The 14,609-nt window shown below is 39.1% G+C and overlaps 1 protein-coding gene across 12 annotated transcripts in view; it reads right to left on the reverse strand.

Moving 5' to 3' along the window:
* Window positions 1–14,609, reverse strand: part of ROBO2 (roundabout guidance receptor 2) — a 461,934-nt gene that overhangs the window by 139,479 nt on the left and 307,846 nt on the right. For all 12 annotated transcript variants that reach the window (XM_040649984.2, XM_040649974.2, XM_040649960.2 and 9 more), the window contains exon 5: window positions 8,150–8,288. In XM_040649984.2, the coding sequence (XP_040505918.1) occupies window positions 8,150–8,288 (139 nt within the window). The remainder of the gene's footprint in view (window positions 1–8,149; window positions 8,289–14,609) is intronic.

The following is a 14,609-nucleotide window of genomic DNA, read 5'->3' on the forward strand; positions in this document are numbered from 1 at the left end:
TAGAGAGGTTTATATTATTAATGCCTATATCATATATTCATGTCAGAAAAACACCCTTGATTCTCAGGTTTATCTGCTCAGCACATCACTGAAATTAATTTTAAGGAGATTAGTTTTATGGAAAAACAGTGTTTTGTTTTTTCTTACCATAAGAACTGTGTTCCAGTCCTTGCAAATATCTTTTTGTCCATTTCAGCTTTTACAAAATTGAAAGGATACTGCAAGAAGTGGAACAGAATAAGATCTGAGACACAACTGGCATCTTGCACTCTCTAAGTATAGTTTTATGTGGTATTATATTTTTAATATGAACACACATTATGAGTAGTTTGAAACAATTTGTGCTGGCCTATTATTATTTGCCTTAAGCATAATAAATGATTATGATAAACTTTTCAGAGAAGTAACTGAAATATTTTCTAATCTGTATTTTGAATCATTAACCAATCATGAAGTGGTAATTAAAGAAGTAATGTTAATGCTTTAATCAAAATGCCTTCAACATTACAGTTGAGCCAGCAAACATATTATTGAAAAGTAAGACTTTGCTAATATTAAGTAATTTACAACAAAATACTTAACAATAGCAACTGAAAAATAGTTCTCAAAGCTAAAACTTTAATCTTCTACTGTTTTCACAGACAATTATTTATTTTTATTTTTTTAACTGAGACGACAAAGTTTATATCTCATACAAGGATAGAATGTACCTAAAACAGAAGAAATCCCTCTGGGCCAACCATTTCAGAAGCATCAATAACGTTGTAGTCACAGCTCTCAAATTTTAGTCTCGCTTGAGTAGAACTACCAGCTTCCCTTTCTTGAACATTTCCCAGAAAAAAACTTCACACTTTTTCATTCTGTTATATTTAATAGTCTATAAACTTATAATAGTAAGCCTAAATTGCTTGATATCTTTATGCTTCTCAAGGAAGCATACTACCTCAATATTTTGAATCTTATACATGAAATGTATAAGCTATGTGATTACAAAGTTTTGTTTGTTATATTCTGTTTTTACAACACTAAAGAAAGATTCAAGCAGTAGAATAGGTAATTTGAGCAAAATTCTACATCAAATTTTCTTGAGTCTCATTCCTGTCAAAAGTACTTACTTATTTCTGTCTTTCATGACTGGGAAATTGTGAAAAATCCACGTGTGAGGACCTTACTGCCAGTATTAAATTTTCCTTCAGAAGTCTGTTAGTGACTCCATTGGTTTTCAAACATTCAGCGGTTTTAGGATGTTATATAAGAGAGGATAAAAACTAAACAACTCACTAATGGCAATCGTATTTCAAGCGCATCGCCACTGATCACTTCATAGATCATCAGTGGTTCGCTCAGCATAAAGAGAAAACATCTAGGCTGCTAGTTGACATGATTCCTTTATGGTTGTTGTATGTGGGACTGTAAAACTATTTTTCTAACCTTGACTCTTGTATAAACAACTGGAGACTGTTTTCATGCACCCACAAACAGACTGCATGAAAAGCTCTTCTTCAGTTGTGGCAAGATCTGACACTTAACATGAAGACAATTTAAATGTCAGTTCAATTAACCATTTCTCTGCTGCTCAGTCTAGTACAAACACATATCAAACACTCCTGTTCACAGCACTTAGTACTTCATGCAAATAAAAGGCAGATAAATGCTGGGTTAGACTACAGACCTCTGGGGTAACTGTGAGATGATAGATCAATTGTCAAAAAATACTCAAATTCGCACTTTCACACGGCCATCTATTCCTCAGGAAACATAAGGAATATTTTTCCACTTACAGATTGAGAAGGCATCACTGACAAGCAAAACATCTGTCAGAAAACAGAGATACTGAGCAAAAAGAACCAACAATTAGGCATGCCTTTTTGATGCTACATACAAAAACCAAAACCAGTCTCTGCCTCTCTTTTACTACACATCATCTCTCTATCTCTAAACAATCTCTCTGGCTTTACAGGAGAATTTTCCTCAAATGATTCAATGTAACAGCTAAACACACACCTACATTGCATGCTGTTGAAATTCACCTGTACTCTGGTAGGAAACACAACCTCTTTGCAAGTTGTATTGTAGCTTGCCCTGTGCCAGCCACATACTGCATTAAACCCAAGATAACAACATGCTCTGCAAACTGTCTTAACTCCCTCCACATGTACATAAGAATACAAGCAGCATATTAAAACTTTTTCTTCCACTGTCTCCTTTTGACATGCTATTAAGAACATCCAGTCTTCTCCTTTATGCTCCTCATAGAGGGAGTAAATCTCCGTTTGAGGCCTGACTTAGAAAACAAAAGATGGGCATACAAATCATATTGTTTCTAACCAGAGGTGATAAATAGTACATGCAATATAGCTAATATGAAGGACATCCTATTTTCCTGACCCTTTATTTAAAACTGTTAATTATTATTGATAGCAATAGAAATTTGCTGATGTTACCAAAGATTATATCTGTTATAGTACTAAAACACACTCTTTAATTAATTTCCAATACACATTAGACTGCATTTTGTTACAATCTGCGCAGAGATTAACTGAACCAAAGCATACAGTACTGCAGTGTTATTAGCTCATATTTCATTGAAAGGTCATTCTCCCCTTGGTTGTGTCTAGAGGAGGCAGTAGTTAAATACCTCACTATCCCATCCACAGAATATAAATAGAATTATGTAGCACTGTGTTTACTCACAGAACTCACAGTTTCACCACTTCTTAAAAATTGCTGTCTCCCTGGCTTACAGGGACTTAATCCTGTGATCATGCAAAAATACAAATGCAGACCACTTCCTGCCATCAGGCCTTTTTTGGATGATCTCTTAAAAATATAACTTTTCAGAGCTTACTAAGATAAAATTCACTGTAAATAGCATTTAAATTTGTTTCAAAGATTTGCACCTGGAAGACAGGTACACACATTTCGTGATCTTGTTCCTTTAGTTTTGCACCCACAAGAAGCCATGGAGAAAAACACAGAAATTGCAGTACTTAGTGAAAATGCATACCTATCAGAAGTGTGACAGACAGAATTTCTATCCAGCCTATATGTATGAAATTACTTTTTAGGCACAGGGGGCCAGATTTAAAAACATAGCAGGATTAATAACTACAAAGACTTTATTTGTAGCTAACATATCTAAGAATAAGTTAAGTCTAAACTCTCAACTGTAGTTAAGGTTAAACCTTATGGTTTGTCATTTAGAGCAGTTAAAAAGTGTTTACAGTTCTCAGCAACAGTGACAATACTTTAATGCAGTTAAATATATATAATTAAAAAAAAACCAAAAACACCAGAAGATAATGCATTTTCCCTAATACTTTTTAATGAATATTTTTAATTTTTAGTAACTATGTTTTCCATTGGTGAGAATCATTGCTCCGTCTCATCTACGAACCTACAGTCTTTTAGCAAAATATACTCTTGATAAACTACAGACTATTTTCCTTCTGAAGCATCACTCTTGATTTTTCTGCCTACACTCTTCCATTGTGTGGGCAATACATAAAACAAATACATCTTCCTGCTGGTGTAGTTGCCACTCTTCATTTCTAGTATAATGTTCATCAGACAATGCCTGTAAATGCAACTTACAAGAGCAGGTTGTAATTTCATTAGAGATGTATTTACTGAGCTAAGCCAGCTGTTCTTTGCTGGAATGCAAAAAAAGGCCCAAGTGATTGCTACTCAGTCATTTTTAAGGCGACTGAAAAATACATTTGCTGAGCTAACCTCACTTTCCCAAAGAGCTGGCACTGCTAGCTTCTTCTGTGTAAGAGGTTTAAACAGTTATTATAGTGTGTCATAAATTTTAACTTGTAATTGAAAATCTCTTCACTTCCTGAAAAAAAAAAATATCCATATTACTTGCTATGTAATTACAGGCTATGCAGCTGCTCTCTTCGACTCTGCTAGAAAATTTGAAGACATGAAACACTGTACAAACCTTATTCAAATTTTATTAAAGTGCTAGTCATAGATATGCCACTCTCATATTGGAGACTCTCAAGTAATATCACTTTCTTCTTGTTACTAGGAATGAAAAGCAGATGAATCAAGAGTTGATTCAGGCCATATTGAATTCCTGACAACACAGGAGACCATCAGACCCTTAGCAGGAAAGTATAATCTCTATTTCTGCCAAACAGACATCAAAGGAAAGCTACCTGAACACGTCATTAGAAAAAGACTTCAATGTGTAAAAATGATTTTTATTTAATTTTCAGTATTTCCTGATCATTCTGCATAGCCGCAACTGGCTGGGTTGCTTTAGTACAATTTTTGTGCCATTTCCTTGAATTGCTTATAATGAAAAGAAACACTGTTCATGAAGTTGTGAACCTAGTATTGTAGCCAAAGGCATCAAGACCAGTGACCCCACAATATCCTGTTCACCTCCAGTAGTTTGACACAAGTCATATTTGATTAACTATTCCCCTTGCCTTTGTATACTGTGGAAGGTAAGGCGTGATGTTGAATTTTTAGAGCAAGTAAAATAAAATATACACCATGTGCCTCTATCCTGGTTTCACAATGCATTTCAGTCTGTGTCACTGATTTAAAATGGACAGCTTCTGGGAAAAAAAAAACTTTATACACCCCACATTTCACATTGCCCGTTGTTTCTGCCTATTGGTGCAGCATCAGTATTTTTTAGCAAGCTACTAATATGCTGGGATTGGTTTAGGGTCTAAAAAGAATTTTCAGACCTGAATAATTTAATTATTTATTACAAAAATATACATAGCTTGCTCTGAAAGTAATGCGTCCTAATTACTTCCATGGAAACTACAACAGATACAAAGAGCACAGTAACACTGTTTGATAGAGCAAATTCTCGGCTACAAAACACTGTCTTTCTACATAGTCACAACCATAAGCTATGCATTTTTGCCAGTGATGAGAAAGAGCCTGCAAGCTACACTTGTAAAAATCTGCATGGCTCACTGAAATGTGGCTGTTGCTACTACTGAAACACACCAGCCACCACCTCACTGTGAATTCACTGTTTGGTCTCCATAAAAGTTCATCTAGTGTTGATGAATGTAAATGGGTTCTTCACACACACTTCCATGCCAAACACCATTCTGTCAGACAGTCCCTCCGCTGCTGTCACATGGCATCAAAACATAATGGAATATTGGTGGGAAGGTTCAACCTCTACTGCAACATACCACCACATTCATCTGTGATGTCATAGGCCAACACAGTAAAACAGGAGGCATTTCTTTCAGAACAGCTCTCGTTTAAAAAAAAAAAAAAAGAAAAGAAAAGAAATGTGTACAGAGGTCTTCGAAATCTCAGGTCATGTCTATAGGATTTGGGAAAAGAAGCTCCCTCTGAATGATAGTGATACCTTTTTTTTTTTGCAGACACTTAAAAATATTCACTAGAAGAACAATTTTTAGGTCTTAAATTCAAAAATATAGACTGACTGTTTTAGATCATTAATTCAAAACAGTGAAAATTTGGAATAAAGATCTGCACACTCAGGATAAACTTATGTCCATCTGTTCTTAGTTTCAAAGCATGATTGTTCATAAATTTCTGGGTAATTACAAGGACAATTAAAAAAAATACCTAAATTAAGATTTTTTAAATTTTCATATTTTCAAACACGTTTACTTCTTTAGAAGCTGATTTTTCCCCCAGTCCAACTGTGAGTGGAGATGTTTACAGTTCACCGGGGACTTATAAAATTAAAACCGTAATAGCCTGAAATTATTTCCCAGTTATTACTCAACACACCAATTGGTGGAGCAATACTGTTTATATTTGCCACCAGAAATTACTCCAATTGCTTTTCTCTTTGCTTTCATATATGTCAGTAAAAAAGCTAGAAGGAAGTAAGATGGAAAAATAGAGAAGGATTTCTGAGAGGCTATGGATACAGTATCACTGATTCTGTCAGGCATCATCAGTGGATTACAGAAACAAAATGCATGCAGTTTATCCCACTTTGCTATTACTGATCAAGGTATTTTTGAAAATTGAATTAACAATAGAAAATTATAATAATTTGCAATACTTGTTGAAGCAGGTATCTACTACAATTATCTTGTAATCTAGAGGTGTGGCCAAAAGGAAAATATTGAAACAAACAAACAAAAAACAAAACAAAACAAACAAACAAACAAAGAAACAAAAAAACACACAAGAAAGCCCCACAACCAAAAACAAAACAACAAATGTGCAGAGAACATCTCTAGCTGTAGAAAGAGGAAATGGTCTCTGAAATCTCCAAGACAAACAGCAATACAAATCTGCTCAGAAAAAGGATTTGTTTATTTATGAAGTTATAGCAAAGGGAGTTCCTTAAAGTTTCACTTTTGATGTTAAAATGCTTAAAATACAATATTTCATAAAATGAAAGCGACATTTTTCTTTAACCTCAAAATATATATATATATATATTTCATCAAGGAGGAAAACTTAAGAAATTTCTGCCCAAATTTTCATTTTCTCACCTTACTCCTTCAAACCGCACATGGGAAAATTTGTTTGAATAAAAATTTCAAGGAAAACAAATTTATTTCAGATAGTCCTTGATTAAACAAATGTGCAACATGGTTTGGAAATTTTCACTCTTTGGACACTGAATATTCTGCTTATGTATATTGTTGTACAACTGATACGTTTTTGAAAACATACAATCCTGATAATCGGTGTTTGTTTTTAAGGTATTGGTACTGAACTAGTAGGTGATCAAAATCCGTATGGTGGTAAACTTGTACACAGCAATAGCTCTGATGATCATTTATCACCCAAGGTGGCCTCCAGCATGATATTCTGTAACTTTTCTCTTAACTCACCATTCCTGTGTTGTTCTAAGAAGACATAACTGAAGACATATCCCTGTTTTCTATTTGAAGATGCCCAAAGACAATTAATTACCTGTTTAACATCAGCGAAAAAAAACACTGCAAAAAAAAAAAGCAGTTTCTGAGACTGAAGTTGAATATCATCAGAAGGTATCTGATGTTAAAAGCACTATGAAAACTGTTCCATTTCCTATTACATTTTTCCTCTTCAAAAGAAAGACATCACAACTGCACAGAAGAAATTACCTCAAAACACACAGTATCATGTTTTTCACAGTAAAATGTATAAAAAAGGTACATAAAGCCATTTTAAAAACCTAATCCAGCATGCAACCTAATCAAAGGCACTGTCACTGCACCATCTGTTCTGCTTACAAGACCCAGAAGTAAGAATGATTTAAAACAACTTAAGCAGTAAGACTAATTCACAGCAGCACAATACATTCACTACTATTTATTTAAATAATTCCATGTTCACATCAAACACAGATTTGAGGATGTGGAAGAGGAAACAGCTATAGTCTAATTTCAATTCTGTTATTTCATTCAAGATTTAGATATTGAAAAACAAGTGATGTTAACCCTAGATGTAATGATGACCATGCACTGTATGACTCCAAGGAATTACCACATTTTACCTAGTTAGGGTGAAGATATAAAGCATGCTGTGATGAAGAAAGAAGGCAAAAACTTCCAACTTGTTTTAGTTAGGCCCTGTCTCAGCAGTGTGCTCTCAGCACATTTGATATACACTGACAAGGTCAAACTAGTCAAACACCACCATAGTTGCTCTTTTTTTAGACCATGATTGGAGAAGCAGAAATAATACTAGTGACCAAAAGAATGAATCCAGTGTTTTCCACATCTGATAAAACTATCAGAAGTTCTTTTGACTTCTCCCGTGGAAGAGTTCTTACTGAAACACAATGAACATTAGCAGAAGAACTAGCAAAGCTCTACCTCTAATGCATCCCTTAAGTGTCACAGAGAATGTCTGGACCTTTCCCTTTTTTGAAGGCTACTATCATTAGTGCAGGCCATAAGACATCTTTAGTTTTCTCATGAAAATACAGTGAATAGCCATCTGTTCACAACAACTATGCATGTTTTCTTCCTTGCACAGGAATCCATGACCTGGACAAGCAGCTCAGAGTGGGTTTCCCTGCTCAGCTGGGTCTAGAACATGGTTTGTGATGCCAAAGACCAGAAACATGGGAAATAGGTCTTGCTTGTGATGTCAAACAACAAGCACACGCAGTCAAGAGTAGTTTCAGAGCTACTCAACAGTAGAAGTTTGAATGCAAGGGGAACACAAATGCTGCTCTCACCTTCCTCTTGGCAGGTCTGCGTCATCCTTCTTCCAGCGGACTGTCGGCTGCGGGTCCCCCTGCACCTGGCACCGGAAATCCACGGCCTCCTCCTCCAGCACCACCTGGTTGATTGGTCTCCTGAGAAACGTGGGCCGCTCTTGAAAAGAAACATTAAAATTTCTCAGTGAGTCAGAGGGCTGAAATGAAAACAACTTTTGACTTTTCAGCAAATTTTTGTTTACCGAACCTCAGAAGATAGAAAAGAGGGCCGAGTTCCACAAATTCAGACAAGTGGAACTGATGATGTGCACCGGCAGCCAGAACAGTGATGACCAGGTTGGAGATGCTGAGGTTGTCATGTCTGGCCTTCACATAAACGCCGAATGCCAGTAGCACGAAGCGCGTGCCAGCACCGGCTGTCTGCCTGTCACAGCACTGGGGATGTCTTCCAGATCATGCCCTTCTCTGTGAACTCTTTGGCTCTGCACTGCTGCATGCTCCGAGTGTGATTTAAAAGCTACTGTCTGCTCCAGGAATATATGAGCTGCTTACAGAGATATCCTGCCTTTGGCAATAATCAATACCTTGATGCTTCGGAGGAAAATGCAAACTGTGTGTTAGGTGTCCCAGCCAATTGAGGGCTATTGTGCGGAGGTCAAATCTTCACTGATCCCCATCACTAACTTCATCACAGAAAAATAAATTAAGGCCTGAATAATAAGTTCTGTTTACCCTTGTTATGTTAGTCTGCACAGCTACAAATATTATTAATCATCATAATGTTGCACAGGCCTGCTTGAGATCCAGATGCAGAGCCACAATCTGATCTCAGTTACAGTGGTACAAACTCAGAGTACCGGTAATTTCATTTGAAAGGATGTCACTGGGGTTAGTTTCTAAGTTGCCTTTGGATTGCATAAATTTCATTCTGTCCTCTCCTAGCCATACCACACTTTTATTGTCATAAATTATTTATGCCAGAGACAAACCATTATGAGACTGGGTTTACATGAGGCAATATTTCCACTCAAGACAGGGATTTATTATAAAGACATTTAAAACCAGTTACACACTATGTTTCACATTTCATTCTCAGCTAGTTGAAGGGTATGATGTCACTTAGAAAATTATTCAAAATTTACACAAATGTAAGCAATACCAGACTCTGATTTAGGCAAATTGTTTTCCTAACCACAAGCTGCATTTATGGGCTTGCTATAGATGTTGAAAATATGCAAATTAAAACAAACAAACAAACAAAAAACATCCAAACATTAAAAGGACATTAATAAGGTTGCAAAATCTAACAAGCAGCACCTAAGTGCCAGAAGTGTCAAAATTAAGGCTGTTTGTATGCCTTTTCTTCATTCCTTTTCTGCCTTATGGGAATAGTTGCAATTACATGATCACATAAAACTTTTCCCCTAAACATCTCCTTATTGTTGGTATTCATCTAATGAGCAGGTGTTTAATATTTTGCTTTTGTTGTACTGTTTAGTGGGTAGCCTCCTGTTGTACTACTCAAACCTCTCTCCAAAGAAAGAATTATTACTTTCCTCCTGATCTCCTTTACACCTATCTCAATGCTTCATAAACAATTCATTTACTTTTTTTTTTTTTTTTTTTTTTCATTTACCTCTGGGAGGGGTGTGATAGAGATCTAAGAAAGCAAGGTAAAAAAAAATCTGCTAAACTTTCATGCCTAATTTGAGACACAAAACTGTCACTTTATTTTTTCTTGAGAATTTAGCATTCATTTTATATGTTCAAAGCTCAGCTTCCATTGAATTCACCTGCATCTGATAAAATGTGAACCACTTTTACAAACTGAAATAGTAAGGCAGAAAATAAGGAATACTAAAAAAAACCTGTTAATAGTTATTTATATCAGTGACACAGCATCACATAAGAATTCCATAATACAAACAGAGTTACCTAAAGGCAGAGAAAAATATATTTTGTCAGCAGAACAACAGACACATTCAAGAATCAACAGCACTTTTCCATGTGTTAGAGATAATAACATGACTAAGGGGCAGACTATGTTCTTCCTGTTTCTCCCAAGCCATTCCTGTTCTCCCACTTCTTGTTCCTCTTTGTTCTATATCCTGTGCCTGAAGCTTGCAGTAGCATTCAGACACATGGATGTAGAAAGAATGCCTCACCTCTATGCTGGGAAAAATCATGGATCCTTGGGAAAGATCCTCCTGGAAGCTATGCTAAGGCACGTGGAAGAGAGAGAGGTGTTACGGAACAATCAGTACGGCAACCAAGAACAAGTCCTGCCAGTCCAAACTAGTGGCCTTCTGTGACTGTGTATCCGCATCAATGGACAAGGAAAAAGTCAGTGATGTCATCTGGCTGGACTTCAGCCAGACATCCTTCTCTCCAAACTGAAAAGATACTGATTTGAGGGGTGGACCATTTGATTAATGAGGAACTGGTTGAGAATGTACCCAGAGAGGGGTGATCAGTGGTTCAGTGTTCAGACAGAGATCAGTGACAAGTAGCATCCCTCAGTACTGGGACCAGTGCTCTTTAATATCTTCATTAATAACATCAACAGTAGAACTGAGAGCTTCCTCAGCAAGTTTGTGGATGACAGCAACCGTGTGGTGTGGTCAACACACCAGAGGGATGGGATACCATTCAAAGAGACCTAGAAGGATTGAACAGCTGGCCAAGGTGAATCATATGAGTTTCAGGTCTTACAGCTGGGTTACAGCAACCCTCGCTATCAGTACAAAGGATAGAGACACAGCCCTGCTGAAAAGGACCTGGGTGTACTGAATGGAAAGCCAGCAATGTGCCCTCACAGCCCAGAAAGCCAACCATATGTATCCTGGGTCGCATCAAAAAAAGCATGGCCGGGAGGCTGAGGGAGGTGATTCTGTCCCTCTATTCTGCGCTGGTGAAACCTCACCTTGAGTACTGCATCTAGATGTGGGGTGCTCGATGCAGGGGATACATGGACCTGTTGGAGCATGTTCAGAGGACAGCCACAAAAATTACCCAAGTGATGGAACACCTCCCCTGTGAGGACAGTCTGAGAGAGTTGGGGCTGATCAGACTGGCAAAGAGAAGGCTCTGGGAGGACCTTTCAATATCTACAGGAGGACTTTTTTAAAAAAGTGGGCAGACACTACAGCAAGTTTTATGATGACAGGACTGGGAGAAATGATTTCCTAAAAGAGGGGAGAATTAGCGTGGATATAAGGAAAAAAAAAAATATCTTAAGAGTAGTGAAGCAGTGGAGCAGGTTGTCCGGAGATGTGTTGGAAGCCCTGCCCTTGGAGATCTTCAAGATAAGGCTAGATGGCTCTGAGAAACCTGATCTACCTGTAGGTGTCCCTGTTCATTGCAGGGGAGTTGGAATAGATGACTTTTAAAGATCTCTTCCAACTCAAATGATTCTCTGATTCTACGAAAATTAAAAAGCAACAAAAATAAAAATCAACTAAAGTAGACATCAATCATGGAAAATTTTTGATTCAGTCATTTTAGTCTGACAAACATTTGAACTGGTCAAAGAAGCAAAAGCATTGGCTGTCTGCCTTAGCACTAAGCAATGCACTTGGCCTATCTGTGAAGACATGCATCAAAAAGGGAATATGTTAAATAAACTTTCTGTAAGTTTTTCTCCACAACTACTCACCTAAAAGAGCTCAGTCACACATTTGCCTTAGCTTGCAAAAAAATACCTTCTACCTTTTGGTATTTGTATTTCAAGAGATGATGTCAAGAGATGCTTCTAAAAATGTTCAAAGCACAAAGCTAGTGAGGTACATCATAACAGATACTCCAGTGTGCTGATAAGACTTCACCTTCCCCCCATTACCACTGATCTGTGCTAACAGAGGCAGCAATTACAAACACCATCACCACACCACCACAAAACCCTCTAATAGCTGGATCTTAAGGATGCCCTCCTAAAAGCACAAGAGGTCTCCATCCCTCTGAATAAGAAAGTGGGCAGATGAGATAGGAAACCGGCATGGCTCGGCAAGGACCTGCTGGGCACACTGAGGGCAAAGAAAGGTGCGTGCAAGCTCTGGAAACAAGGGCGTGTCACCTAGGAAGAGTACAGGGATGCTGTCCGGACTTGCAGACGTAGGATCAGGAAAGCCAAGGCGCAGGTAGAACTGAACTTGGCGAGGGATGTGAAAAATAGTAAGAAGACATTCTATAGGTACATTGGCCAGAAGAGACAGGCCAAAACGGGTGTACTTTCTTTAGTAAATTTAAAAGGAGAACTGGCTTCAATGGACAAAGAGAAAGCTGAGGTACTGAATGAGTTCTTTGCCTCAGTCTTCACTGGTGGCCAGGATTCTAGTCTTTCTCACGTCCCTGAGCCCTGCACCCCCAAGCTTCTAGGAGGGGACCAGGGGGGTAAATCCCCTCCCACAGTAAGGACAGAGCAAGTCCAAGACCGCCCCATGAGACTGGATGAGTACAAGTCTCTGGGGCTGGATGGCGTGCATCCCAGGGTTCTGAAGGAGCTGGCTGAGGTGGTTGCCAAGCCGCTCTCCATCATATTTGAGAAGTCGTGGCTGTCGGGAGAGGTCCCAGATGACTGGAGGAAGGGTTACGTGACACCCATTTACAAGAAAGGGAGCAAGGAGGACCTGGGGAACTACAGGCTGGTGAGTCTCACCTCCGTGCCTGAGAAGATCATGGAACAGATCCTCCTGGATGACGTGCTCGATCACATGAGGAATGAGAGCGTGATCCGAGACAGCCAGCACGGCTTCACCAGGAAGAGGTCATGCTTAACCAATCTTGTGGCCTTCTATGATGGAGTGACAGCATTGGTGGATGAGGGGAAGGCGACCGATGTCATTTACCTGGACTTGACCAAGGCCTTTGACATGGTCCCCCACCACATCCTTATATTCAAATTGGAGGGATGTGGAAGTGATGGGTGGACCACTCATTGGATAAGAAATTGGTTGAAAGGCCGCAGACAGAGGGTGGTGATCAATGGTTCCATGTCCAGGTGGAGGCTGGTAACAAGCACAGTCCCCCAGGGCTCTGTCTTGGGATCAGCGCTCTTTAACATCTTTATCAATGACATCAATGATGGAATCGAGTGCACCCTCAGCAAATTTGCTAATGACACCAAGCTCAGTGGTGTGGTTGACACGGAGGAAGGAAGAGATGCCATTCAGAGGGACCTTGACAGACTTGAAAGGTGGGCCTGGGTCAACCTAATGAGGTTCAACACGGCAAAGTGCAGGGTTTTGCACTTGGGCCAGGGGAACCCCAGGCATCTATACAGACTGGAAGGTGCAGTCCTTGAGAGCAGCTCTGCAGAGAAGGACCTGGGGAGCCTGATGGATGACAAACTGAACATGAGCCAGCAGTGTGCTCTTGCAGCTCGGAAAGCAAATGGTATCCTGGGCTCCATCATGAGAGGGGTGGCCAGCAGGGACAGGGAGGTGATTGTCCCTCTCTACTCTGCTCTTGTGAGGCCCCACGTAGAGTACTGTGTCCAGGTATGGAGCCCCAAGTACAAGAAAGACAGAGAGCTGTTGGAGAGGGTCCAGAGGGCCACGAGGATGATCAGGGGGCTGGAGCACCTCCCCTACGAAGACAGGCTGAGGGAGCTGGGCTTATTCAGCCTGGAGAAGAGAAGGCTGCGGGGTGACCTCATGGCAGCCTTTCAGTACCTGAAGGGAGCCTATAAACAGGAGAGGAGTAAACTCTTTGAAAGGGTAGATACCAGCAGGACAAGGGGGAACGGTTTTAAGTTGAAAGAGGGAAGATTTAGGTTGGATGTTAGGGGGAAGTTCTTTACCAGGAGAGTGGTGAGGTGCTGGAACGGGCTACCCAGAGAGGTTGTAGATGCCCCGTCCCTGGAAGTGTTCAAGGCCAGGTTGGATGGAGCCCTGGGCAACCTGGTCTAGTAAATGGGGAGGTTGGTGGCCCTGCCTGGCAGGGGGGTTGGAGATTCTTGATCCTTGAGGTCCCTTCCAACCCAGGCCATTCTGTGATTCTGTGATCATTAACCAAGAAATTAGATCCTAATAAACACCCTTATAGGTGATTCAAATTTGGTTAGCTTTGAACATAATAACTCTGCATGTACCTCTATGTTTGCTTGATCTGCACACAGAAATGATAGTTGATCATGTGTAGAAAAGCTGCCTGTAAACAGCCAAGAAACTAAGACTTGCATACTTATGAAACCGCTACTTGTGGCTATAAATTCTTCTATACAGGAGACGAGATAATAAATCCCTATCACATTTTGAAGAGAACTCTGCTGATGAAGCAGTAAATGGCCAAAAGATCATTATGTAAATCACTTGATTCCACATCAAGACAATTTAGGAGTATATAACAAAAGTTTCATATCAGGTTCTTAAAAATTGCATTTTCCAAAATAGTTATGAATTTGCTAGAAAATAAATAGCTTTGTAAGTACAGATCACAGTTATCAATGACATGCAAATAACAATAACAGCTATTTCCATTT

Source organism: Gallus gallus, chromosome 1, assembly GCF_016699485.2.
Source record: "Gallus gallus isolate bGalGal1 chromosome 1, bGalGal1.mat.broiler.GRCg7b, whole genome shotgun sequence".
In the NCBI taxonomy this organism is placed as follows: Eukaryota; Metazoa; Chordata; class Aves; order Galliformes; family Phasianidae; genus Gallus; species Gallus gallus.